The sequence below is a fragment of the Microtus pennsylvanicus genome, chromosome 7, assembly GCF_037038515.1.
Source record: "Microtus pennsylvanicus isolate mMicPen1 chromosome 7, mMicPen1.hap1, whole genome shotgun sequence".
Classification (NCBI taxonomy): Eukaryota; Metazoa; Chordata; class Mammalia; order Rodentia; family Cricetidae; genus Microtus; species Microtus pennsylvanicus.
In genome coordinates this window covers 117,344,152-117,371,330 of record NC_134585.1, presented here as the reverse complement: position 1 = coordinate 117,371,330, position 27,179 = coordinate 117,344,152, and the positions used below count along the sequence as shown (strand labels likewise).

Sequence of the window (27,179 nt, the reverse complement as noted above, 5' to 3'; positions counted from 1 at the left end):
GGACCAGCCGGGCCTCAGCCTGTACACTACTCTAATTGTATACGTACGTACAATGTATAATAGAATATATATGAATCATTATACATTACTTATATGAATATATGTGTAAATATTTATTCAGGGTGATGAATTCAGGGTTGTGGGATTAACAGAGATTTGAAAGTTGCTCTAAGAGACTGCTCTTAAGAGTTTCCAAAGCAAATCTCCAAAGTTCTATGAATGTAGCTGGGAAGGAGTTAATGGAATGGTGTCATTCCTGCGGGAGGAAATACCAGCTGGTACTAATGTCCTTGTCTGGGCACACAGGTGACACTGTCCTAGGGGGTTCTAATGGAAATCAGAATACAGTGTGCATGACTAGGGGTGTGTACCAGGACCAAGTGTAGCTCTCAGCTGAGCTAGAAGATGTCCCAGACAAAAGGAACTGTAGACATTCAAATTTGAGATCTTTTTTTCCCTCACTTTTTACATTTTCTTTGTGACAGATTGGATGGTGTGCACATAAAGCATCTGATGTAGCTTTTCCTTCTCACTGAGATCCTGGCTGCGGCTTTTTCTAATCAGAAGTACAGCTGTTTTTTGTTTGGTTTGGTTTTGAGACAGGGTTTCTCTCTGTAGCCCTGGCTGTCCTGGAACTCACTCTGTAGACCAGGCTGACCTCAAACTCACAAGATTCACCTGCTTCTGCCTCCCAAGTGCTGGATTAAAGGTGTGCGCCATCATGGCCCAGTTAGAAGTACAGTTTTCTTTTCTAATTTATTTATTATTTTTATTTGAGTTGGTGCTTTGCTTGCCTGTATGTCTGTGCGAGGGTGTCAGAGCCTGGAGTTACAGACAGCTGTTAGCACTTGCACAAGCCTGGCCACCTGAGTTTGATCTCCAGCCCTCACAGAGGAAGAGAGAACCAGCTCCCAGGAGTTATTCTCCGCGTGTTCAGTGTGCACACATACATGCATCACACACACATATAAAATTAGAACTCACTTATTTTACTGTGTTGCAGGGGAGATGAGCCATTATTCTGTGGTATAAAACATACCTGGTATTTAAGGCCAGCACACCAATCACACTTATTGTGTGTTTTCTCTCTTGGCCCTGAGGCGGGAGTAGGCAAACTTGCGCTGGCAATAAGGAAAGAAGATCCAGAAGTATGCCAAACGCTCTGCCAGATCCCTGGAATGATTTTATTTATTGGGGTCAGAGCACGGCACTCCCATGGAGGTCAGAGAACAGCTTGGGGGAGTCAGTTCTCTCCTTCCACCATGTGGGTGCAGAGGTTTGAGCTGAAGCTTGGCAGGCTTCCTGTTCTTGGCTGAGCCATCTTGCTGACCCTCCAGATTCTTGGTCTACTCGGCATCTGTTCCCCGTACCGTTCTTCCCGTGTGCGTTGTCAGATTTATCTTGCTGTACCTTCTTCTGAAGGTTTTTTTTTTTATAGAGCTGTTGAAAGAAAATGAATGGTTTGTATCACTACCTCACAACTTAGACTAACTGAGAAACAGAACACCTGATTTAAGGCCCGTCCTGAGGTGGCTGTTTGATAGGCTCTCGTGATTAGAAAGGGAACAGGGAAAATGTGTGAACATAGTATCTGGGCTGTGTGGGAGGCGCAGAGGGAGGCGCAGGGATCAGGACACTCCTTCACTTTAACCTCACATGGAAGAAAAAGCATTATAACTTGGTCTCCATGATATCGCTAAGACCCCTGGAAACGCGTGTGTTTTTCTGCTGAATGCTGTCTCTTCCCTCTGTCTGCTAAGGCTTGGATTGGAGGAAGAGGAAGAGAAGGAAAAGCTGGACATGGCTCTTCACACCTGTAATCCCAGTGGTCCGACACCTGGGGTAGGACTGAGTAGGAAACCAGTCTGGGCTGCATGGGGAGACCATGTCTCATTCACACAGCTTCATAAGTAGTTATGATTTAGTTTTGCTTTTTCTTTTGCGTACCCTCAGAGCACCTTGAGTACAGGAGAAAATAAATAGTTGAAAGTAAGGCTTTGTTCTTGACTAGAAAAGGGCACTGGGAGCAAAGGCCTTGCTGTTCTGGGGTGACTCTGGAGTCAGGTAGTGGCGATAGTGCAAGGTAGACCCCGTTTCCCTTTGAGTGTGTACTCAAAGTGTGCCTGAAGAAATAGCATTTATTAACAAGAATATAGCTTAACCCACGAGGGAAACTTGTATTCAGTGCGAGTAAATAACCAGACTGCTCCATCCTCATGTCCCCTGTGTAGAAGCTGGCCCTTTTGGCTGCCAAGGACAGTCAAAATCTCGTATCATTTATTTGTTATGCAAAATCCTAGTGGAAAATTATTAAATGTCTCAGTATTTTAATACTCAATACGGTCATCATCTTTGTGGAGGTGCTGTGTTCAAACCCCACCTCAGGTCGACCCTGTCTCCTGCCTTGTTCATCTTTGTGTAATAACTAGAGACCTGTGGCTTGTCCTGGCGTTTCTATGTTCATTGAGTGAGTGGGGGCAGCTGTGTTTCTTGTCTCCCACAGGCCTTTCCTAAGAGGCCCAACCTCTTACCCAGAGGGAAGTCCGATTTGTCTGTCTCCACATAGCTACAGTATGAGGACTTTAGTAACTTTAAGCCGGTTTCACCCACATACTGTAGATGGCCAGGCCTTGGGGAACACGTTTTCCCCTCCTTCTTTCTGTACTTTCCCGCCTAGGAAATAATTAAGCCGGCAGTACAAACTCATAGCTCGGAGCGCTGAAATCTCTTCTGGACATACCTTGAAGAGCCACCAGGAAGGTGACCAGCATCCCGCAGGCCTTTACTTGCAGGAAGTCTGAACTGAGAGTGCTGTCAATATGGTCCTGCCTTTGTCTTGGTCTTATCTCAGTGTGGTTCCCTGTTCCAGGTTCAAAAGAGAATCACGCATCAGGAGAGGGGATCAGAGGTCAGGACTTCCTTTTGTTGCTTTTCCCACGTGATCTCAATGCCTGGCAGCATAATCCACTTCCTGAATAAACAGTTTTGATATCTGCGGGCTGTGGTGATAGGCTTAGGCTGAGCAAATAAATACAGAACCTAGCCTTCAGCAGGTACAGAGACAAGTCAACCTCGGAGGAGCTCTAGAGTTGTTTTTTTTTTTTTCGAGACAGGGTTTGTCTGTGGTTTTGGAACCTGTCCTGGAACTAGCTCTTGTAGACCAGGCTGCTGGCCTCGAACTCCCAGAGATCCGCCTGCCTCTGCCTCCCGAGTGCTGGGAATAAAGGCGTGCGCCACCATCTCCCAGGAAGGGAAAACAGCTCATCTTGGACTTGGGTTTCCTCAATTGTGTTCATTATAAAAAGTCTTCTATAATAGAGTAATTTAGCATGAGTTAAAATTTTGGGCTGAGCCAGTGGACCTCTGTGAGTTCAAGGCTAGCCTAGTCTACATAGCGAGTTCCAGGACAGGTTCCAAAGCTATATAATATGAGAAACCTTGTCTCAAAAACCAAAATAAATAAATAAGAACCTTGGGCGCGGGAATAGAGTTGGAGTGTCTACCGCTGCCCCTCTGAGTGAGCGCTGAGAACATCTTATCACAGGACAACAAAACCTCCCGAAAGTCTGTGGAGACGACTACCAGCACAATGCCTGGTGCATGCTAGCACTCGGTACACGGTGGGCACTGTTTATTAGTGCCGCCTGTTGCCTGTCTGCTCTTACCTTCCAGAAGGACCTTATTTCCACAGCTGACGATCATATGTGCTGAGTGCCTACATAGCCTTCCCTGTCACTCAATTAGAAATACTGGGGCTCATTGGGAAACTGTGAACACCGAGTTATAAGGAGCAAGGACTGTTGCACCCCATTCTTTTGTCCAGCGCTTGGCATTGTGCTCAGGATGCACAGGGAGTGTCCATCAAATGAATGAAGAGGAGGCAGGAGAATAGCCACTTTCGCAGTTTAACTGGAGCAGAGGGGCCAGATAAATACAATGAAATTGCCTGGAGCAGTGGGTCCCAGCCTTCCTAATGCTGCGACCCTTCAATACAGTTCCTCATGGTGTGGTGACCCCAACCATAAGATTATTTCATTGCTACTTTACAACTGTAGTTTTGTTACTGTTATGAGTCAGAATGTAAATATCTGATGTGCAGGACATCTGATATTGACCCCCAAAGGGGTTGTGACCCACAGGTTGAGAACTGATGAGCTAGCGCCTCATATAAGCTAACGTGATTTAGACATTGTAGACACTAAGAAGCCTTTAATTCTCCGAGTGACGGCATAGAACATACACGCTAACCTTCTAGCTAAGTCTGTGGCAATCTCAAGTGAACTGGGACAATACAGGGTTGGTGGCCCATTTATTGAACAATAGGTCCCGTAGCAAGTGTGAGAGAGGAAATGTTGGCAATCTCAAGGACCTCACTTGTTAAAGTTGAGAGGAATGTTTTAACTGTGATGTGAGAGAAACTTGGGAAGCATTTGAAAAGAAAATAGTAAACACAGGGAAACTTGTAGTAACTTATTAGATGGGTAAAGAAAAGGAGGAACCAGGTCTTTGACCGAGAGTCATGGACAGATGCTAGTCTCAAGAAGACAAGTTTGGGGAGATGGGGTGCTGCCAGGAAGTGGTCCAGCTGAGAGTGGGGTGTTTGGTTAAAGCATTGGAAAGGAGGTAGAGCTGGAGAAGGTGACTTGGGGATAGATGCAAACTCGGGGGAGGGAGGGAAGTTAGATTAGGTGAGGACTTAGGTTTGATAGATGGGAGAAGAAAATAGAGGCAAAGTAAATGAGAAATTAAACAAGTCAGAGAACATTCACAGAAGCTGTGGGAGAGGATTTTGGTGGAAGAAAGAATAGTTAGAAGTGCCAAGTGACAGGACATTTAGGTAGGTAGCAGCAAGCAAGGAAAGAAGAAAATATAGATGTAACTGAAGAGAAGTGGACCATTTGAATGATTAGTAACCATAGAAGAGAATAGGAATGTTTATTAAAAGGCCCTGCCTCTCAGATTTTTTGTTTACTGTGGGTGGAGGGCTAAGGTAATGTTTGTGTGTTTGCTGACATGGTGTAGCTATGTAGTCCAGGCCCAAAACTTACGATCAGTCTTTGTTTTCCTGAGTGCTGAGATTATAGGTATGGGCCACCATGCTGGATTGTTGGATTCTTTTTAAAAAAATTGTATGAGGCTGGCATGTGGCTCAGTGACAAAGTACTGACTTAGCATGTTCTAGGTCCTGGGATCAATCTCCAGCATTGAGAAACATTCACAGACGGCAAGCTTTTTTAAGCCATTGTACATTGAACAGTGTCTCTTGTCTCACACAGATTGGTAGTTTGGCTGGGTATAGAACTGTAGGTAGAAGGTGCGTTTTCCACAGGATTCTGAAGGCTCAGGCCCAGATGGGCCCTCTACAGCTTGGCTAGAGTCATCACAGTGAGGTTCACTGGGGAGGTGATGGAGCATGAAGGGCATAGGCAGAGGCCGGAAGCCTTGCTCCCTTGGTGAGCTTGAGACCCTGATGGACTGTTTTGGGTCCTGTTCAGCTTTCTGGCTTCTGATTCTAGAAAACTGAACTCGTGGGGGCTATCCACACTTTCTGCTTTATTTTTCTGTTCTAATCCAGTAGCTGGAGTAGGTTCATTTCTTAGAGTCAAATGCTTCTTAGGAAAATCACAGATTTTATTTTAAACCCATCTCTGTATATTTGGGAAATACAGGCTCTTCACTGAGAGAACTGCAGAGTAGTCATCAAAAGGCCTGGGTTGATTATTATTATTATTTTATTACTAGGATTTAATAAACACCCTATTCTCTTCTATGGTTACTAGTCCAGTTGATGAGTGGCATTAAATAAATCCCTGCACTTCCTGAAGACTCAGTCTTCTAATGAGAATGAAAGGGCCATTCGATAAAGATGCTGAACAGTAAAGACAAAGATGAGATTACCTTCATACATATACTTTGAAGATAGGTTTAACATGAGGTATATTAGCCAGCGTGGTGCTGGCAGAGAACTGGGTAAGAGGAAGGATGCTCAAGGGATGAAGGATGTTCTAGGAAAGAAGGGTGCTCAAGGGATGAAGGAAGGATGTTCTAGGAAGGAAGGGTGCTCAAGGGAGGAAGGATGCTCAAGGGAGGAAGAATGCTCAAGGGAGGAAGGGTGCTCAAGGGAGTAAGGTTGCTCAAGGGAGGAATGATGCTCAAGGGAGGAAGGATACTCAGGGGAGGAAGGATGCTCAAGGGGATTGCTATTTAGGACCTCAACTCGCTACTCGAAACTCCTACTGTCAGCCCCGCTCACTGCTCCTCTGGCTGCATTTGGTTCTTAGGGACTTACCTGTGACTAGAACAGAGACAAAATGACCATGAATGTAGATTTCTGGCTTCTGGCTTCGAGCACAGCACTGGTAGGTCCCACTGTCCGATGGTGTGGCTTGGTCTATGGTGAATACCAACTGAGATTTCTGTTCATTGCTACCATCTGTCCCAGTATCCCTTTTCACCCTTAGCTGCTCTAAGCTGGTCTCAGGAGAACAGTCGGACCGCCTGTCTTTGCACCAGAAGAGTATTAGCCCCTCGGCTTCGCCTCTCTTGTGCCACAAAGTGCAGGTGAAGACCAGTTGTCCTCCTTGCTGGGATACTGAGCTGGTGACTTGGAGGCATCCTGAAACAGGGATGCAGGAGTTACCATGAAAAGTCAGGAAGAGTTCCTTAAGTCACACCTAGCTGGTCCTTGTCACTAGAGTGTCTTGTGTGACACTTGTCTGACATGGGACACTGGCAGACGGGAAACACAACTTCTAGTTGTTCCTGGGACAATAAGCACATTGCCCGCCTCTAATTTTCCTGGGAGGTGAGACTTAAGGGACCAGATACATCCGTGTGAAGTTTCTACTCCATGATGCTGGGGAGCGGGGGACTGCCTTAGTGACTTTTCTATGGCTATGACAAAGCACCATGACCAAAGCAACTTATAAAAAAAAACCCTTTAATCTTTCAGGGAGGGTTAGAATCCATGATGGCATAGTGAAGGCGTGGTGGCAGGAATAGCTGAGAGCTCACATCTAAACCCATAAGCAAGAGAGAGCACACTGAGAGGGGTAAGAGGATTTTGAAACCCCAAGCATGCCCCCCATTTTCCCCCCAGCAAGGCCATACAGCTTAATCCTTCCCAAATAGCCACTAACTGAGCACCAAATATCCAAATACCAAGACTTATTCGGGACATCTCATTCAGACCATCAAAGCTCTGCTCTCAAGTGTACAGCCCAACGTAAAGATCAGCAAAATACAAGCCAGGCAGCGGTGGTGCACACTTTTAGTCCCAGCACTCGGGAGGCAGAGGCAGGTGATCTCTCTGAGTTCGAGGACTGCCTGGTCTACACAGAGAAACCCTGCCTCAAAAAAAAAAAACCCAAATAATAATAATAGATAACATAGATAAAAATAAAATAAATTTTAAAAGATTAGCAGAATACCACAGTCCAGATTCCAGGCAGTACCAGCAGCCATGGCTAGAGGTAAGGCATGCAAACGACACTTGGTAGAGGCAGAGGCAGTGGCCGTGAAGTCCCTGGGTCTGGAGGTAGTAGAGTGGATGGGATGGGGGGAGGCCCTATACTAGTGGGGTGAACATGTTCGCAGGGTGAAATTTCATTCTTGTATGAATGCAAACGAGTGCTCTGAAATATTTTCTGTCTCGGGGAGAGAAATCAGTGGTACGTCACACACTCAAATGCCTGGGAAGCCTTAGTTGGGGTCTGCAGGAAGTAAGGAGGGGAATGAGATGGTGTGGGCATGAGACGAAACTCCAGGAAGGTAGGACAGGAGGGCAGTGCGCCAGGACAGGGTCTCAGGCGTATTCTCGAGCCAAAGATGAGAAGCAATAAAGTCTCAAAAATTCTACTCTCGCGTGGCCAGGCAATCCCTCAAGGGCAAACAGGCCCCCCAAAATAAGGGCTGGGGGAAGCAACAGCAGCAAACGTAGGTGTCTTCCTTGTCCAAAGGGAGCCCAGCAGGAGCAGGGCTGAGTGGCAGTCTGAAGAGAGGAAAAGATGAGGGGAGTGAGAGTGGCAAGGAGAGACAGAGGCATGACGGCCACCAAGCCGATCTCACGGGGCATCTTTGTGGTGCTGTACCTCACCTGGTTCACAGACACCAAGAGTCGAGGGGTTGTGTATGCAGAAGATCCCTCCTTGGGTTGCTACATGGTATTGTACTGTTTTCAGCATCCTAGCAAAAGCTACGGCACGGATGCTGCTGGAGCCATGGACCACCTGGGTCTGTGTAGGAACTGCCACATGGGGCTAGTGTGCCTCATGCCTGGTACTTCCTGTCACTGCACGGTCAGGAGGGCTTCCAGCAGACTGATGGCCCTGCTGCAAGGTTGGGTAGAAGCCTGCCACGGATGAAGCGGTCACTATTGCCTTACCCACCAAGCCATCTCCCCTCTTCAAAGGACAAAGCCCTCAAAGAGAAAGGATTGTTTTTATGCATGAGTGTGGTGTGTGAGTGTGGTGTGGGGTGTGTGGTGTGTGTGTGAGTGTGGTATGGTGTGGTGGTGGTGGTGTGTGTGTGTGTAGGTCAGAGGACAGTTTCAGTGGCATCTTCAAGCACACTTTACCCCTTTTGAGACAGGGTCTCTGGCTAGATTGGCTGTTCAGTAAGCCCAAAGGATCCTCCTGTCTCCACCTCCCTGGTTCTGGGATTACAAGTACGTGCCACTGCCATCCTTGGCATGTTTTTGTGTTTGGCCAGCACTTTACCGATTAAGCTGTCTTCCCAGCACAGTTTTTTTTTTCTTTTTAAAAATAAAATTTTAGAAAATTACTTAAGCTGCATTAATTTTTTTTAAAAAATAGATGTGTTCATTATATGTATATGAGTTTTTTGCCTGCATATATCTATATACACCATGGACTTGCCTGGTGTCCAAGAAGGTTAGAAGAGGGTGATGGACCCCTGGAACTGGAATTATGGATGGTTGTGAACCACCATGTGGGTGCTGGGAATTGAACCAGGTCCTCTGCAAGAACAGCCAGTGCTCTTAACCACTGAGCCATCTCTCCAGCCCTTCAGCTGTTTTAAAAAAGTATATCTACGGGCTGGAGAGATGGCTCAGTGGTTAAGAGCACTGCCTGCTCTTCCAAAGGTCCTGAGTTCAATTCCCAGCAACCACATGGTGGCTCACATCCATCTGTAATGAGGTCTGGTGCCCTCTTCTGGCCTGCAGACATACACACAGACAGAATATTGTATAAATAAATAAATATTTTTTAAAAAGTATATCTACATGCCTTTGCAGTCTCGTGTTTGTGTTACACAGGTTTCCAAAGCCAGATTTGGACAGTTGGTCTTATGTTATCAGAAATCTTATATCCTAATTATATTTTTTTGTTCATGGGTCAGATGTTTTTACTTCCCCGTCATATGGTCAGACTCACAATTGGAGGAATACGTGAATGAGGATGCCCCAAGTTAATGCCCATGAAAGCCTGAACCCCTGCACTGCAGGGTCAAAAGCAGGTGGATGTGAGGGACCACTGCCTTGATGGCCTCAGTAGGATGTCTCCAAGCACTTGTTCTCTTATGCCTTGACAGACAGTCAGCAAAATATATGAATATATATCCTCAAGGGTTTCTCGGGAAGCTTTTAATGTTTACAGGCCCCATGGTTGGAAGGCACCAGCTGGGCACAAATCTCTTCTTTCACAGGTTGCAACTCCCCCTGGCATCACAGAGCATCGGGGTAGGTAAAGTGGACAGGAAAGTACTGCTTCCCTGATACATTTAAATCTATCTATCTCTTTCTCTTTCTCTATATCTATCTATCTATCTATCTATCTATCTATCTATCTATCTATCCATCTGTCTATCATCTATCCGTCCATCTGTCCATCAGTCTATCATCTATCTGTCTGTCTGTCTATCTATCTATCTATCTATCTATCTATCTATGCATCTGTCTGTTCATCTGTCTATCATCTATCTATCTATCCGTCTGTCCATCTGTCTAACATCTATCTATCTATCCATCTATCTATCTATCTATCTATCTATCTATCTATCTATCTATCTATCATCTATCTATCTATTATTGATCACCACAAAATAAAAAATTGTCACCAAATTATGTAGGGAGCTTATGAGTTCCTGTGTGTGCCTGGAAGAACCAGGGAAAATCTCCACAGAGAAATCAGCGCTTGTGTTGAGACTTTTTCCTACAAGAAAACATGCATGGGGAACTCTTTCCCCTGAGCCCCGGATTCTCCCCTAATGGCAGTCTGTCCCGGCACCTATACTCACCACCATGTTGGAAGTCCACGATTGCCAGCAGGATGACTAGGGCACAGCAGCTTTGGCCAGGTGGCATCAGGATTTGCATGTTTTCAGCAGCCCCGGGAATTCCACATGGGTGTTGGCTTTGCTGCTCTGTAGCCTCACACCCCTGAAAGCACAGAGACACATTAGCTGAAGCCTTCCAGACCTCTAGGACTGTTTCCTTATTTTAAGCGCTTATTGAAGTTACTTAAAGTGTGAATGAGATAAATAGAGCCCCAGGGCACAGAGGGTTTGGAAGTGATATAAAAAGATCAAGTAAGGTATAACTGGAGAGAGGAATGGGGCGGGCTGGGCTGAGAGATGTTGCCTAGTTTTCATGGGTTTAGTTGGCAAATAGCCCCTGTTATATCCATCCATATATATGTAACTATATGTATATGCCTATATGTAAACAAATGTCCATGTGGGTAAATATATAGTATGTAAAAAGGAGAAAAGAAAGTGCAAATACGAGGGACTGAGGAAGGACTGAACTCAGGTAAAGGGCACTGTGTCCTGAAAGCAGATACAAAGCTAACGTTGCTCCAGTTTCAACTCTACCATGGATATTTTGGTGATGGGTAAGCACAAAAAATATATTAGCTAATGAAAGCCTAAGATCTGACGTGAAGCTTCGGAGTGCCTGTCTCAGCTTCATAGGCATTTGCTAAAACGCAAGGACTTTGGGCCGGGCTAATTTTCATGTGTGATTTTTTTTATTTGCAAATTCTTTACAATAAAGTTTTAATTAAAAAGTGTTTGGGTTTCCAATATTGTTTTAATAAAGTTTCCCTTGGGTTGAAATTATTTTCTCCTAATATTTTTATTATTTTATTTTAATATATTTAAATAACCTAATCCTGTTTAAGCAAAATTATGTCCACATTTTAAAAAGCACTCAAATTGAAAGGAAAAGTCAACAGGAGGCTGACTTGGTAAATTTGGTTCATTCATACAAGAGAGTATTACACGGACATGTGTTGTGTATCAGCATTTCAGCCAGCGACAGACGGCATGGACATCAGTGGTCCTTAGAGATTATAATGAAATGGGCAGAAATGAGCGACTGGAAGGACAAGAGAAAAAAGAAACGAGGAAAAGAGAGTGGAGGAAAAGGAGAGTGAAAAGAAGGTCAGAGGAAGAGATTAACAAGAAAACCATGGTGAAGGGGTTCGCAGACTTTGCAGACTTCAGCTAGCTTTGAAAACAGGAACCTCAGTGTTGAGTAGTGTGTCACCTGCTCATCAGCAGAGACACCAAGCAAGCCGCCATGCATGTATATATGAAGGGTCCCACACAAGAGGAGCTTGGGCAGGTCTTTCATGAGGGATGCCAGAAAAAGATGGTGGTCAGGGGATGACGGCCTTGAAGGCCTTCTAGTGTGACGATATTGAAGATGTAAGACAGTAACAATAATGACCTTGACCTCTGCAGACATAGGTTACATGTGTTATGTTTTCCTTTTTTATTGAATGTGTTCACTTTTAACAGAAAAGGTTTAAAAATTGGGAAAGCATATAGGATAAGAATATATGTATATATGTACACACACACACACATACACATGTAACATGAACGAGCCTGATTGTTGGGGTTTATGTCCTGCCCAGTTCTCACAGCTGGCAAGTCCCAAAGAAAATCACACAGAGGTCTTCATAAGTTATAAACTGATTGGCCCATTAGCTCAGGCTTTGCATTAGCTCTTATAACTTATATTAACCCATTATTTTTATCTATGCTAGCCACATGGCTCAGTACCTTTTTCAGCAAGGTAGATCACATCTTGCTTCTTCCGTGGTCTGGGCAGGACTCAAGAAGAGCTTCCTTCTTCCTAGAATACTCCTGTTCTCATTGCCCCATCTCTACTTCCTGTCTGGTTGTCCCACCTATCCATCCTGCCTGGCTAGTGGCCAATCAGCGTTTATTTAAAGCATAATTGACAGAATACAGAATTGTCTCACACCACACACACACACACACAATTCTTATACAGCTGTATAATATGTACAATGTCTTTGTAGGGACTTTTCCCCAGACTGGCCTCAAACTCATAAGCCTTTTGCCTCGGCCTACCCAGCTGTGATTACATGCATGGGCCAACCAAACTGGCATGGTTATGTTTTAGGCTAAATTTAAAAATTAAGGAGACTGTAAAGTAAAAATGTTATCATGAGCTAAGGCTACTTTATGACTGAAGTCAGTTTCTTTCTGAGGTGCTGGGGATCCAGCCCAGGATTTGAGGTCTGACCTATTTAGAGTGGCTGTTATGCGGTGCCCAGCAGTGCCCAGCAGTGCCCAGCAGTGCCCAGCAGTGCTCAGTCATGCCCCAGGCTTCCATCACTCATGCTCTGAAGAGATTCCCAGACCTGCAGACTCCAGGCACAGAACGTGCTTTATCCAGGCATTCAATTTAAAGCTGTCGGACTCTATTTTTAGTGTATATTGTGTCTAGATACATAAATACCGTTGTATCATGGCTGCCTACAGTATCATTATAGTAACATACCATGTGGGTATGTAACCCACGAGCAAAAGGTTGTGCCAGATGACCAAGGTGTGCAGAGGCTGCAGCATCTTGGTTTGCATGTTTACGCTCTATGCTGTACAGCCATGAAATCATCTAGTGATGTGTCTCTCAGGGTGCCATCGTCATTAGTGATGCATTATTTTAAATTATTTATTATCTTATTAATCTTAAATTGTTTTTAAAATGGAGGCTCTCTACCTTGCTATAATGTAGCAGGCAGGCCCTCAGCAGATGCTAGTGCTACACACTTGGACATTTCCATGTCTAGAATCAGGAGTCAAATCAACCTCTATTATTTATTTAAAAACTGAACTCGATTAGTTTTATAAATATGGACTTAAATTATATTTATTATAATTCAGTATGTCAAAATGGGCATCGTGTAGGATATATATATATATATATATATATATATATATATATATATGATATATACATATTCACTGTACATTGTCTGTGTCTGGATATATAACTACCTACTGTTGTATTACAGTTGCCTAGAGTATTCATCATAGTAAAATGCTGTGTGGGTGTGTAACCCAAGACCTTGTCGTACCAGATGGCTAAAGTATGCAGAGGCTATGCCACCTTGGTTTGTATACATACACTCTATGGTTTCTAAGAATCTTCTGTGTGCTCCCTCCCATATATATATATTTCCAGCCTGTACCTTCTTGAAGAGGTATACTCACAAGTTTTGTGGTCACTGTTTCACTGATGAGACACAGTAGCTTACTGAAGCAGCTTCAGGAAGGGAAGGACTACTTTGGCTCATGGCTTCGAAGGGATGCCAGCTTGTTATAGCACGGGAGCCTTAGGGGTGTGGTTTGTAGTGGAGGGAGCTTGTGGCACAGGTTAGTTTACACGACAGCAAGCATGACACAGAGAACTGGGCCAGAAGAGGCTGGTCGGCTCACCTCTGGTGAGCCAGGCTCCTTATCTTAAGGTGCTTTATTAGCACCATGAACTGGGGAGTAAGTATTCAAAATACAAGCTACCGGTGTATATTACGGACTTGAGCTCCAAAATTTGAGGGAGAAAACCAGAAATAGTTATAAATCCTGTTTCTGATTTTTCAGTTATATATTTAAAGATTTATTATTTGTATCTTTGGGCACTGCATGCAGGTGCACAAGGAGTCCAGAAGAGGGCGTCAGACCCCCTGGAGCTAAGTGATGGGTGGTTGTGAGCAGCCCTGTGGGTCCTGGGAACTGAATCCTGATCCTCTGTTAAAGCAGCCAGTGTTCTTTGTCACTGAACCATCTCTCCATCCCCTACACCATATTTTTGTCACATATCAGTTATATAGCGCTATGGATTTCATTGCTTTCATACACAGAGACAGCACCTTGATCATATTCATCTCCACCATTGCCTTCTCTCATCACCCTTTCCAGCCCAAGAAAGTCCAATTACTTTTCTTTCATTTTTATTTTGTGTGCATGGGTGTTTTGCCTGCATATATATTCATGAGCCACATGTGTGCAGTGCCTGTAGAAGCTACATTCCCCCATTGTTATTTTAAAAAATAGATTATGTTCAATGTATATTTTAACTTAGGGAGAAGTGAATTTTTTGTGACATTAATTCTTCAGATCCGAGTATAGATTTCCGTGTTGTGTATTAGTTCATTTTCTGTTGCTCTGATGAAACATCAGTATCAAAAGCAACTTAGAGAAGAAAGAGCTTGAGTTTACAATCCAGAGGAATGAGATTTCATCATGGCTGGGCAGTGGTGGCGCACACCTATAATCCCAGCACTCGGGAGGCAGAGGCAGGCAGACCTCTCTGAGTTTGAGGCCAGTCTGGTCTACAGAGATTTGCAGACCAGCCACCAGACCTACACAGTGAGACTCTGTCTCAGAAAAAAATCCGACCATAGACTACATGCAAGAGGAATACTGAAGAGTACTGAGGGTTGGTGAGATTGCGCAGAGGGTAAAGGTGCCTGCCGCCAACCCTGACACCCTGAGTTTGATCCCCAGGAACTGAATGACAGGAGAGAATGGACTCCTGAAAGTTGACCTCTGACCCTTCCTCAAATATACAGTAAAATAAAAATAAATGTCATTAAAAAGAGCAATGATGTGGAAATTGAAAACTAAAAGGATGAAAAATAGTGGTTAAGTATTGTTGGCCTAACTAAATTAATATAAGGCAAAAGTATACAGTTTTATAAAGAAATACATAAGGTCACAGACATGCTTTGCTGGCCTCTACAGACAGTGCACACATTGGTGCACAAACATGCTTGCAGGCAAAACACCCAGACACATAGCTTGAAACTATGTAATAACCCTTAGCTCTATAAAGTAAAGTTTGGAGAAATTACTGGAAGAAATGGGAACTACAGTGATCCCCATAGTTCAACCCAGCTTCCTCAACTGTGAAGTGATAAAAAGGTATGTATAGAAGATTTAAAGGCCAACCAGCCCAATGGAACTGTAGAAGTCCTTCCAACAATTCTTTGCTGAACACATATTCTTCTAAACAAACTAAACATTTTAAAAATTGATAGTGTACTAGCCATTGAAGTGAAGCTCAGACTGCCAGTATTGCAAGGCCAGATTCTGTTTCAGTGCAACTAGCTTAGATGTCAAAAACAATAAGGTACATTTAAAAAAAAACTATTCTGGGGCAACATCAGGCTTCTTGGGCTTCTGTGCTGGGCCCTAGGTCAAGCCCCTGAGAAGTGAAAACATTTGACTAGTATATCCCATCCAGCACCTACCAGGTAGGTACGCGGTGGACAGAGAGATCATTAAAACAGGAGTCTGTGTTGCTCGATGCCGCCTAGTCAGGTCGGGTTTGAAATCTAATGTTGGATTTCTTAATCTCTATGAAAAAGAGTTTACTGATGAATAAAATGTTGACAACAGCGTTCTCTCCCCCAAGGTAACTATGGAGGTCAATCTAGCAGCTTTGTGAGCATAGCATGGTGCTTGACGGAGCGCAACTGCTCAATAAATGCTAGCCGTGCTGATTCTTACGGCCGCATTACTGGCTGCAGCTCATACACAGTAGTATTTAGTGACTGTAAAACTCTGAGCTATCATTAACCACGTGCTCGGTGCAGAAGTCTTGGAGGAGCCGTGTGACTTGCTTAAAATCACAGAGACTGGGTGGGGAGCTGGGATCCTAACCCCCTTGCAGTCAGTATCTTTGGTGCCTCTCCTTACAGCCATCTCTCTCCATTCCCAAACAGTGAAGAATAAAGGGTTATGACAAGAACAGAGTTGGGTAAGCAGTTTACAAGGGTTAGAAGAAGAGGAATGCAGGCCATGGGCTCTGGGAAGGTTGCAGGATGGCAGTGGAGTTGGGTCTTGGTCGTTTTGTTGACTTTAGGTGTTGGTACGGGAAGGATGCTGTGGGAGAAGGAAGGTGGAGAAGGAGAACCGACCGGTTGGGAGATTTGGCTTGTAACCAATGCTGTGCACTTGCTGGCTGTGAGATGCCAGAAGGTCGTGCTTCTTCTTCAAGATTGTGTCCTCAGGGACTGGTGTAATGGGATGGGAGGGGCGGAGTAGGGACCGCTTCCAACTTTAGAACGACAGGCAGGCTGGCCTGCTGCAAGGAGCCGGTCCCTCCGCCGGAGTGGCTACGCGGTGATGAAGTCTAGCTGGACCACAGTGTGTAAGTAAGCCTGGGCTCCTCAGCCGGTTTGGGGGTAGGCGGGGACCATTCGGGTAAGGACTCCCTTGTCAGAAGTGACCTTGATTCTTGGAGCACCAGGTGCGTTGCCGGCAGGCACAGATGGCTGGAGCTCTTGCCGCTAGAGGGCGCTGCCTCCCAGCCCCGGGTGTGACCTTCTCCGCGTTGCCTGGCTCAGTCCAGCCCAGGACTCCTCCAGGCAGAAGAGCAGGGGACAGGGGAAGGGGGGGGGACGGACGACGACGGGGGGGTGGGTCCGAGGTGGGGGCAACAACCTTAACTAGGAGTGGAGAAGATGAGAGTGCATGATTGGATCCTGTGGGCCCAGTGACTAGGACTGCGCTCGAAGCTACTAATGGCTCTTTAGCATCTAGAGTGGTGGGGTATGGGAGGGCAGAACTTTCTGGGTCCATCACGCCTCCAGCCGCAGGTCCTGCCTCCCTCGTGGAATGCGGTGAGCTCTGGGGGTAGGGGGTGGGAAGGGTGCAGATAGGGTTGGTATCCTCACATTTGAGTTTTCCTTGGACTCTCAGAAATCCTTGGTAAGAGATGGAGGAAAGCGGCAAACGCCCTCATCTCTAGTTTATGAGAAACCAGAGTTCCGGGGAAGCCTTGGCGCCCTTGCTTGTTCTCAGCCTGCCCTTCTAACCCGGTCTCTTGAGCTGGAGCGCAGCTTCCTAACTGCGGCTTAAAGGGAACTATGGAGAGCCAGATGACTCAGCCGGTAAAGGCGCTTGCCACAAAGCCCAAGGACTTGAGTTCGCTCACAATGGAAGGAGGTAGCCGACTCTTGCAAGTTGTCCTGTGACCTTCACGTGTACAGCACACACACACACACACACACACACACACACACACACACACCTATGCACACTAAATAAATATGGTAAAACTGTATTTTAAAGGGAACCAAGGAGCCTTCTGAAGACCTGGTGAGGAACATGCGGATGCGATTTGTCTGATTTTCCTTTAATCTTGGGTATTTTGTTTCTCTTGCTGAGAATGTGTGGAAACACTAGAAAGCCTGCAATCCTGTAGCACGAATCTGCAAACCTGTAGTTTTCTATACAGTCACAATGTACGTTCACTACCTTTGCAACACGTTACTGTACAGTAGCAAATCACTTTCAGTGATGTGTAAAGAAATAAATCAATTCAAATGCTCTTTGTAAAAAAATTAATGAGATGGGTTGGGGAAATGACTCGTTGCTCTTGCCGAAGACAGGGCTGGGTTCCAGCGTCCAGGTTGGTACCTCTGTCTGTAACTCCAGTTTGAGGGCACCCAACACCCTCTTCTGGCTTCTGTTGGGTCCAAGCTCACATGTGGTGCATGTGTGTGTGTGTGGGGCATGTGTGTATGTGTTCGTGTGTATGTGTGTGTGTATGTGTGTGTGCGTGCGAAGGCAAAACATTCATAATATATGGGATAAAAAAATCAGTCTAGAATTAATAAAACAAAATGTATAGGATAATAAAGGAAGCAAATTCTATAAAGATGGTTGTTGGAACAGTTACAGGAATACATGATAGATAACACACGCTTCCTCGGACCCGGTGTTCATCTGACAACGACCATCATTTCTTTTTATTTTATGTGTATAGCTTGTTTTACCTACGTGTATGCCTGTGTACTGTTTGGGTGTGTGGTGCCTGTGAAGGCCAGAAGAGGGCATTGTATCCCTGGAACTGGAGTTATGTATGGCCTTGAGCCTCGGTGTGTGGGAACCAGGCCCTCTGCAGGAGCAGCCAGCACTCTTAGCCACTGAACGGTCACTCCCGGCCCTTGTCTAGTCCAGTGAAGTGTAACAGCCGCCAAGAGATTCGAAGATACCTATGCTTTCTGCTAACGGCAGATTCTCCTGTGGCTCCTTGCCTGCAACACCCCCCTCCCCACCCCGAGACAGGGTCTCTCCGTGTAACAGCTCTGACTGTCCTGGAACTTGTTTTGTAGACCAGGCTGGCCTCGAACTCACAGAGATCCGCTTGCCTCCCAAATGCTGGTCTTAAAGGTGTTTGCCACCACACCTGGCTCCTTACCTGCATTTTTAATGGAAGCAAATACCAACTCCCTAGCAAAGGCTGACAAAAGAGAAGATGTATTTTCTCCCCAGACTCACAAACCCCGAGTGTGGTCTGACCTCGTGGGGTCACACACCCTAGGTAAGCCACCAGCTCTGACTCACAGGCAAAGGCTAAGGCTTCTTCCCACTGAAGGAGACAGTTGGAACTGAACTGAGGGCAAAACATTGCTTTTTTAAACCCCAGGAATTTAGAGGTTTACTCTGCCCAAACCACACAGCGACTAAGGCGGCCCTTGTTTATACCACCTTTGGTGCCTAGGACTTGAATGTCCCTCAGAGACACCTCACAGAGGCAGCTCACATCTCAGTCCAGGGCTGGAGCAAAGGCTTCACAACCTTTCTTGTGATGATTCTTCATCTCCTTTGTATTTATAGAAATGTGTGTCTTCCACCCACCATCTTCTCATGAACACAGAACCAAAGAGAGCACCTGGAGGAGTCGGCCCAGCATGCCTGAGTTAATCTGGTCAGGCTTAACTCTAAAATGCTCACAGAGAGAGACTTCCTTCCCATGGATAGAGTGTGGTCTTTCCCCCTGAAGGCATGTCTGAGCCAGTGAAGGACCCGAAGCCCATGAGAAGGAAGGGTGAGCGCGCCAGCCCACCGCCATAAGTAGCTTATCTCTTCCTCAGGCTTCTGAGGGCAGAGAACATTTATTTCCCTTTGAGAAGCAGGCTTCTCAGCACCTCACTGAAAGCTTGGCCTCACGTCAGCAGTTCTGTCAAGCGTTCCACCCCTCCCCAGAGCCCAGGTACCTCAGGACAGAGTTCTTCCTTGCTCTCAAGCTGGGTGCTCACGCTGGGTGCTCACTCTGGGTGCTCTTGATTCGTATGCTGGTGTCTTTCTCTTGTTAAAAACTATCTTCCCCACTTCCGTCTTGGCTCCTACTGTCGTCAGTCTCATAGTGAGCTTTGAAAAACCACAGGATGGGTTTAGCTCCTGCCTTTCTTTCCTCCAGCCCTAGAACTTTTCCTCTCTGCTTTCTCCCCAGCACCTCCTTCTCTTTCCACGCCTCTCTTATTAGAAACCCACTAAGGTTCTGAGAGGACTGAGAAAAGAAAAATCGCCCCTTGTAATAGGTTTCTTTACCTTGGGAAATGAAGATTTCTCACTTGTTAATGGATAGAGATGGCTCTGGTAATAGAGACGGCCAGAAGGTGCAAAGACAGCGCGTGCTCTCAGGAATAAAGGTGCGCTGTCTTTTCCTGTGGATACCTTTGGATTTGGGGCCGTTTAGAGCGCAGCAGAGCTGTTCCACTCCGAACCCGTGCAGCAGGAAGTCCTATAGTTCGGAGACACCGCCCGCGACTGCCAGCTAGTGCCAGGCTATCCAGAAGCTTGAGTTAGTGTCATAAGAAGTGACACTGGGGAAGCTTCTTCCTGGCTAATGTAGAGTGCTCACACCATTGCCACCCCGCTCAGGAAAATGCTCTAGCATCGCGGTCCCCGCCAGCTGCCTCCCTGAAGCCATCGCTGGATGAGACAGACCTCACGTGGCGCCCCCTTTCTCAGTGCATGTCCATCTTGCTTTCTCGGCCCCTGGAGAGGAGATAGACTTCAGAAATGTATCAGTTCATCAGTGTTTGACTTTCTTGGTCTGATGAGCAGCTTCTAGGAGCTTGGCTGATTAGAGCCCATGTTAGGGAGAGACTCTCCACGTCATCTCCATGTTTCTCACCACAGTTGATGTCATGGACATGGACTGCGGAAGTAGCCTGGCTTCCGGGGTCCCAGTATCCTTATCCTTTGTCCGTGTGATAGTGGGTAAAGCCCTGGAGTCCAGTTCTATGCTCTTGCCAATGCTGCACTGTTGTCGAGGGGGAAACAGTAAGGGTTCTGCCTGGTTTTTTTAAAAAATGGAGGAAAAAGTAAAAAGAAGCAAACTGGGTGGATGATAAGTGTATTTTTATTTTCTACAGAATTATAGAGTTTCTGAACTGGAAGGACGACCTGGCTTGTGAACGCAACGTTTGGGAGGCAGAAGCAGGAAGATTTTGAGTTCAAGGTTAGCCTGGGCTCGTAGGTCCTACCTTAAAAACAAACTAAGTACATCCTGATCAAAAGGCAGAAAGAGCCACAGTCGTTTGCTAGTCCAGTCTGTAATGATGTACAGAGATGTCCGTGCTAGTGGTTCTCAAAGGAGGTGTGTCCAAATCAGCAGGCTGGCTTGTTTAAACAGTTGAGGCTCTGGAATTACAGCTCGGTACTGGTGCAAAAACCCAGCTCTAACAAAAAGGATACAAGTTTATTCTGGAACCAAATATGAGTGACCATGGTCTGGGGATATGGATTTAGGTCACCCACCCCGAGTTCCAAGTTCTGATGTGGAAATGTTTCATGATGGTTTTTATAGAGACAGAAAATCAAAAACCAGGGTACTTTTCAAGGACATTGGTAGCAGTGGGAGGGAGGAGGGGAGAACTCCCCTGTGGCCCTTGGTGCTAGCCCACCGGTTCTGTTGAGTTCATTCATTCCAAAAGGCTTTAAGATGTCAGTATGATAGGAGGCTGGGCAAAGAACGGCTATTTGGGGAACAGAAGGTAACCCCAGAGAAGGTGCAAACTGGCTGTTGACCTGCAGCATTCCCAACTCTACAGCTACTGAAGTTCTAACCTGTCAATCCACCTTGAACAGGTTTCGGTGTTAAGGTAGGGCCAGCCGCTTTCCGGAAACTTTACATCGCTGGTTGAGGGCTTGTTTGCCTTGCCCGAAGCCTCAGGTTTGATCCATACATTGTATACATTAGGTGGGATAAAGGAGGATCAGAAATTCACGGCCAGTCTGGGCTAGAGACTCTGCCTCAAACCAACAATAACGTCATAATTGGCCTGGCGTTAGATTATACCAATGGCTAATCAGTTCACATTCACCTGCCGTCTCTCTGCCACTGAGGAGAATTCACTGAGAGCTGGCTGTGATCCTTAAACAGAGTCCCCAGACATGTTGCTGAGACTACAGTCCCTTCACAACCCTCGATTCTCATGTGGATTCTGGGGTCCCTGCTGCTGTAGGGAGACAGTCACCTGTGGAAGAGTTTGTCTGTCAGTACACACACTCCCTGATGTCACACTTCAACTAGAGGACCTCTCCTCCATACCTCCCCCGCATCCTAGGAGTTTCACCTGTCTTTTCTGGAATTCTCTTCTCTTGTAGCCTGACCACAGACTCATGCTATGGAACCTTTCCCCTTCGGGACCTATAGAGAAGGATGTTCAATCTGCCTCACAGGTCTGATTTGTCATTAGAGCCCCTATCGTGCTGTCTGTCCATCAGTGACACTAGGGATGGACCTTGCCTCGCAGCCTTGACTATGCTGGTCTCTGCTGTCTGCTTACATGTCTACAGCATCAAGAACTCATCTAGTAAATTTCTTAATCAAGCCAGGCAATGGTGGTGCATGCCTTTAATCCCAGCACTCGGCAGGCAGAGGCAGGTGGATCTCTGTGAGTTTGAGGCCAGCCTGGTCTACAGAGCTAATTCCAGGACAGGCTCCAAAGCTATAGAGAAACCCTGTCTCGAAAAACAAAATCTTAACCTAAAGGACAATCTGCCTCATTGTAGCCCTTGAAACACATAAGATCTTTTATATATGCAGCTTCTACCCTTTGGGTGGACCAAGCAGTTGCTTCTCTTCTGTTTCCAGCGGCTGCTGTGATGGGTCTGCCAGAAATGAAGATACTCCAAAGAGACACTGTCTCTCAGGTTGAACATCAGGCTACGAAGCAATGGACCCAAACAGAAGTAGTCCAGCCTCAGGGAGAGAGATCTGTCTCCCAGAAAGATTCCACAGGCTTCTAATAAAATGTCAGACGGCCTTATGGGACACGACCAAAGCTCAGACAAGGATGCATCGATGGTGGGCAGAACCACACTTTGATGGGACTGCTTAGAGGTCATGTCTTTGGTCCTCTATTTATATTATTTTAAAGGATATATTTATTTTTATTTCATGTGTATCCCTGGAACTGGAGTTATAGCCAGTTGTGAGATTCCAGGTGGGTGCTGGGAATCACACCCAGGTATTCTATAGGAACAACAACTGTGTTTAACCATGGAACCATCTCTCCAGTCTCTGGGCCCTCTATTTAAACTTAAAGTTCACTTCAGGACCCCAAGGATGGACTTTAAGAGGTCACTGGATCTCTTTGTTCCTTTCCCCAATGAATAAAACTCCATTTTCTGAATTTTCATATCAAGTTTTAACTGACTTCTTAGGGTACAGGCGGTGACCCTAAGTCTGGTGACACTACTGTTTGTGATGGAGGGGAGTCTTCTGTTTTGTGTTAATTTCATTGGTTAAATCGAGACTGCCTTGGCCCTTTAATAGGACAGAAAATTAGGTAGGCGGAGTAAACAGAACAGAATGCTGGGAGAAAGAAGCTGAGTCAAGGAGTCACCATGATTCTCCTACCGGACACAGACGCAGGTTAAGATCTTCCCTGGTAAGACACCTCGTGGTGTTACAGGGATATTAGAAATGGGTTAGATCGATATATAAGAGCTAGCCAATAAGAGGCTGGAACTAATGGGCCAGGCAGTGTTTAAAAGAATACAGTTTCCATGTAATTATTTCGGGGCATAAGCTAGCCATGTGGGCGGCCGGGTGCCGGGGTGCCCCGCTGCTCCTATTACAACACTGTTGTGATATTGCTTGAAAATGGTTTCTTTCCTCCCTCCCTTTTTCCCTCCCTCCCTCCCTCCCTCCCTCCCTCCCTCCCTTCCTTCCTCCCTTTCTCCTCCTCCTTTCCTCCTCCTCCTCCTTCTTCATAAGGTCTCACTAAGTAGCTTTGGCTGGCCTTGAACTCACAGAGATCCGCCTGCCTCGCTTCTCTAGTGCTGGGATCAAAGGCGTGTGCCACCACTACGGCTCCATATCTTGCATCCTTGTTTCATTCCCTCTAGTGGTGTATAGCTCATTCCCTTTTTCTGTGGGTATCAATTGTAGATAGCTCTTGGTTAGGGTTGGGACCCTGTGTCCACATCCCCGCTCAGTGCTGGGACCTCTGCTTGCTTGAGCCTATGCAGGTTGTGCATGCTGACACAGTCTTCTTGTATACACTGTTCCATATGGTTTTTCAAATGGCCTTCTGTTAATTGTCCCTCCCCATGCCTCCTCCCATTCCCTCTCCATTCAATCCTCCTAGTCTAGTTTCCCCTTTGTCTCTTATTCCTTTTTTTTAAATTTCTTTTTAAGTTGTTTTTATTGACCTATATATTTTTCTCCACTCCCCTCCTTTCCTCTCCCCACCCCCTCTACCCTCTCACATGATCCCATGCTCCCAATTTACTCAGGAGATCTTGTATTTTTTTACTTCCCACCTAGCTTAGATCCATGTATGTCTCTCTTAGAGTTCTCATTGTTGTCTAGGTTCTCTGGGATTGTTAAATACAGGTTGATTTCCTTTGCTTTATGTCTAAAAGCCACTTATGAGTGAGCACATACTATATTTGTCTTTCTGGGTTTTTGTTACCTCACTGAATATGTTTTCTAGTTCCATCCATTTGCCTGAAAATTTCAAGTTGTTGTTGTTTCTTTCTGCTGTGTAGTACCCCATTGTGTAAATGTACCACATTTTCCTTGTCCATTCTTTAATCGAGGGGCATCTAGGTTGTTTCCAGGTTCTGGTTATGACAAATAATGCTGCTATGAACATAGATGAACACATATCCATGTGGTACGATTGAGCATCCTTTGGGTATAGAACCAAAAGTGGTATTGTTGGGGCTTGAGGTAGGTTGTTTCCTAATTTTCTGAGAAAGCGCCATACTGATGTCCAAAGGGGCTAAAGCAGTTTGCACTCCCACCAGCAATGGAGGAGTGTTCCCTTGACCCCACATCCTCTCCAATATAAGCTGTCATCAGTGGTTTTGATCTTGGCCATTCTTACAGCTGTGAGATAGAATCTCAGAGTTGTTTTGATTTGTATTTCTCTGATGGCTAAGGATGTTGAGCATTTCCTTAAGTGTCTTTCAGCCATTTTAGATTCCTCTGTTGAGAGTTCTATGTTTAGGTCTGTACCCCATTTTTTTGGATTATTTGTTCTTTTGATGACTAGTTTCTAGAGTTCTTTGTAAATTTTGGAGGTCAGTCCTCTGTCCGATGTGGGGTTAGTGGAGATTTTTGTCTTGTTGACCATGTCCTTTGCTTTACAGAAGCTTCTCAGTTTCAGGTGGTCCCATTTATTAATTGTTGCTCTCAGTATCTGTGAGGCTGGGGTTATATTCAGGAGGTGGTCTCCTATGCCAATATGTTCAAGTATACCTCCCACTTTCTCCTCTATGAGGTACAGTATGGTTGGCTGTATGTTGAGGTCTTTGATCCATTTGGACTTGAGTTTTGTGCATGACAACAGATGTGGATCTATTTTTATTCTCTACATGTTGTTACCTAGTTACACCAGCACCATTCATTGAATATACTTTCTTTTTTCAATTTTATATTTTTGCTTCTTTGTCAAAAATCAGGTATTTATGGGTGTGTGGATTGATATGGTGATTAAAAGTTATGTGGGTATAGTAGTTTGGGCTGGCATCCGTGATCTCTTAATGTCTGCATAACACTTGACCAGGACCTTCTGGTTTTCATTGAAAAGTCCGGTGTAATTCTGATAGGTCTGCCTTTATATGTTACTTAACCTTTTTCTTTTGCAGCTATTAATATTCTTTCTTTATTCTGTATATTTAGTGTTTTTCTTACTATGTGCCACGGTGACTTTTTTTCCCCCAGTCTACTTGGTATTCTGTAAGCTTCTTGTATCTTCATAGGCATTTCTTTATTAGGTTCTTTCTTAGGTTGGGAAAGTTTTCTTCTGTGATTTTGTTAAATATATTTTCTGTGCTTTTGAGTTGGACTTCTCCTTCTTCTATCCCTATTATTCTTAGGTTTGGTCTTTTCATGGTATCTCATATTTCCTGGATATTTTGTGTTAAGCTTTTGTTAGATTTAATGTTTTCTTTGACTAGTGAGTCTATTTCCTGTATTGTATCATCAGTGTTTGAGATTCTCCCTTCCATCTCTTGTATTCTGCTGTTCATGCTTGCATATGTGGTTCCTGATCATTTTTTCATAATTTTCTTTTCTATAATATCCTTGGTTTGTGTTTTCTTTATTGTCTCTATTTCGGTTTTCATGTCTTGAATAGTTTCTTTCATCTGTTTAATTGTTTTTTCTTGGTTTTCTTTAAGGGATTTGTTGATTTCTTCCGTTTTTTTGTTTTTCTTTTCTTTCATTTCTTTGAGGGGATTTTTCATTTCCTCCTTAAGCTCCTCAAACATTGTCCTAAAGTTATTTTTTAGGTCATTTTCTTCTGCTTCATCTATATTTGGTTCTTCAAGTTTTGCTGTTGTTGGGCCACCAGTTTTTTTAAAAATATTTATTTATTTATTATGCATACAATATTCTGTCTGTGTGTATGGCTGCAGGCCAGAAGAGGGCACCAGACCCCATTACAGATGGTTGTGAGCCACCATGTGGTTGCTGGGAATTGAACTCGGGACCTTAGAAGAAGCAGGTAATGTTCTTAACCCCTGAGCCATCTCTCTTGTCCCAAGGGCCACTAGTTTTTATTGGTGTTGTGATGCTCTTTGTGGTGTTGAGAGTGTTCTTACCTTGTCTACTCATCTTTTCCTCTGATTGGTGTAGCTGTGTCTCTGGTGATCAATCTTCCAGGTGCCAGATAGTTGCTCCTCGTGGTGCAGTCAGGGCTATGGTTCCAGTTACTCTGGAGGTCCTCTGGTGCTCCTGGAGGTGGCTCAGTGCTATTAGGGGTTGCTCTGTAATCCTGAGGGTCATTTGGGCCTCTCTCAGGAAGGTTGCTTGGCTGGGGCTGCTCCCACTGAGGTTGTTGCCTTGAGCCTGCGCCTGGGGAGGTCTCTGGCTTGGACCTGCTCCTGCTCCAGCTGAGGTAGCTGATTCAGGCCTATTGTCACAGATGTCTCTGGGTTGGGCCTGCTCCCTTGGATGTCCCTGACTCGTGCTTGGTCTCACAGAGGTCTCTGGCCGGAGCCTGGTCTCTCTGCGGTTGCCCCCTTGTACCTGCTCCTGTGGAGGTCCCTTTGTCTCTTATTCTATTTCCCTTTCCTCTGGAGATCCCCTCCTCTCCTCTAGTCCCTTACTAGCTAACTGACCTCTGGCTATTCAATTGTAGCACACATAGCGAAGGCTTAAAAGCTAACATCCACATTGTAAGAGAAAAATTTTTTTTAAATATTTATTTATTTATTCATTATGGATACAATATTCTGTCTGTGTGTATGTCTGCAGGCCGGAAGAGGGTATTAGAACTCATTACAGATGGTTGTGAGCCACCATGTGGTTGCCGGGAATTGAACTCAGGACCTTTGGAAGAGCAGGCAATGCTCTTAACCACTGAGCCATCTCTCCATCCCCTGTAAGAGAAAATTTACAATATTTCTCCTTTTGAGCTTGGTTCACCTCATTCAGAATAACTTTTCCAGCTCCATCCATTTACCTGCAATTTTCATTTTCCTAGCATCTGAACAATATGGCATTGTGTAAACATATGACATTTTTATTATCCGCTCACCAGCTGACGGGCATAGGGTGCTTTGCATTTCCAGGCATTATGAATAGAGACGCACTGAAATCGGGTAGGGAAACGTCTCTGTAGTTCACCTGATAACCTTTG

General features: G+C 45.2%; 2 protein-coding genes across 4 annotated transcripts in view; one reads left to right on the top strand and one right to left on the bottom strand.

The window, feature by feature from the left end:
* Positions 1–89: 89 nt before the first annotated feature.
* On the bottom strand, positions 90–19,985 carry Cd160 (CD160 molecule). The gene is made up of 6 exons (XM_075978062.1): positions 19,621–19,985; positions 19,287–19,440; positions 10,258–10,399; positions 6,290–6,616; positions 2,741–2,860; positions 90–1,440 (listed from the first exon to the last, which is right to left on the bottom strand). Exons 3-6 carry the CDS (start codon positions 10,334–10,336, stop codon positions 1,433–1,435), a joined length of 534 nt encoding a protein of 177 aa, XP_075834177.1. The 5' UTR covers positions 10,337–10,399; positions 19,287–19,440; positions 19,621–19,985; the 3' UTR covers positions 90–1,432.
* The window catches only part of Pdzk1 (PDZ domain containing 1), a 54,264-nt gene continuing 43,867 nt past the window's right edge, over positions 16,783–27,179 (top strand). Inside the window, exons 1-2 of one of the 3 annotated variants that reach the window (XM_075978044.1) lie at positions 16,783–16,904; positions 20,451–20,536. The gene's annotated coding sequence lies outside the window, so the exon portion shown is untranslated. Of the gene's footprint in view, positions 16,905–19,204; positions 19,283–19,574; positions 19,722–20,450; positions 20,537–27,179 lie in introns of those variants that run through there. The other 2 variants (XM_075978045.1, XM_075978048.1) reach the window with 2 other exon arrangements.

Excerpts from the sequence above, each read along its gene's own strand:
- Cd160 (XM_075978062.1), bottom strand. The coding sequence starts at position 10,336 with ATGCAAATCCTGATGCCACCTGGCCAAAGCTGCTGTGCCCTAGTCATC. Across the intron at positions 6,617-10,257 it reads CGTGGACTTCCAACATGGTG|GATGCCTCCAAGTCACCAGC; the intron begins GTGAGTATAGGT and ends TCCCTGTTTCAG. Across the intron at positions 2,861-6,289 it reads TGTCTCTGTTCTAGTCACAG|GGAACCACACTGAGATAAGA; the intron begins GTAAGTCCCTAA and ends AACCTGGAACAG.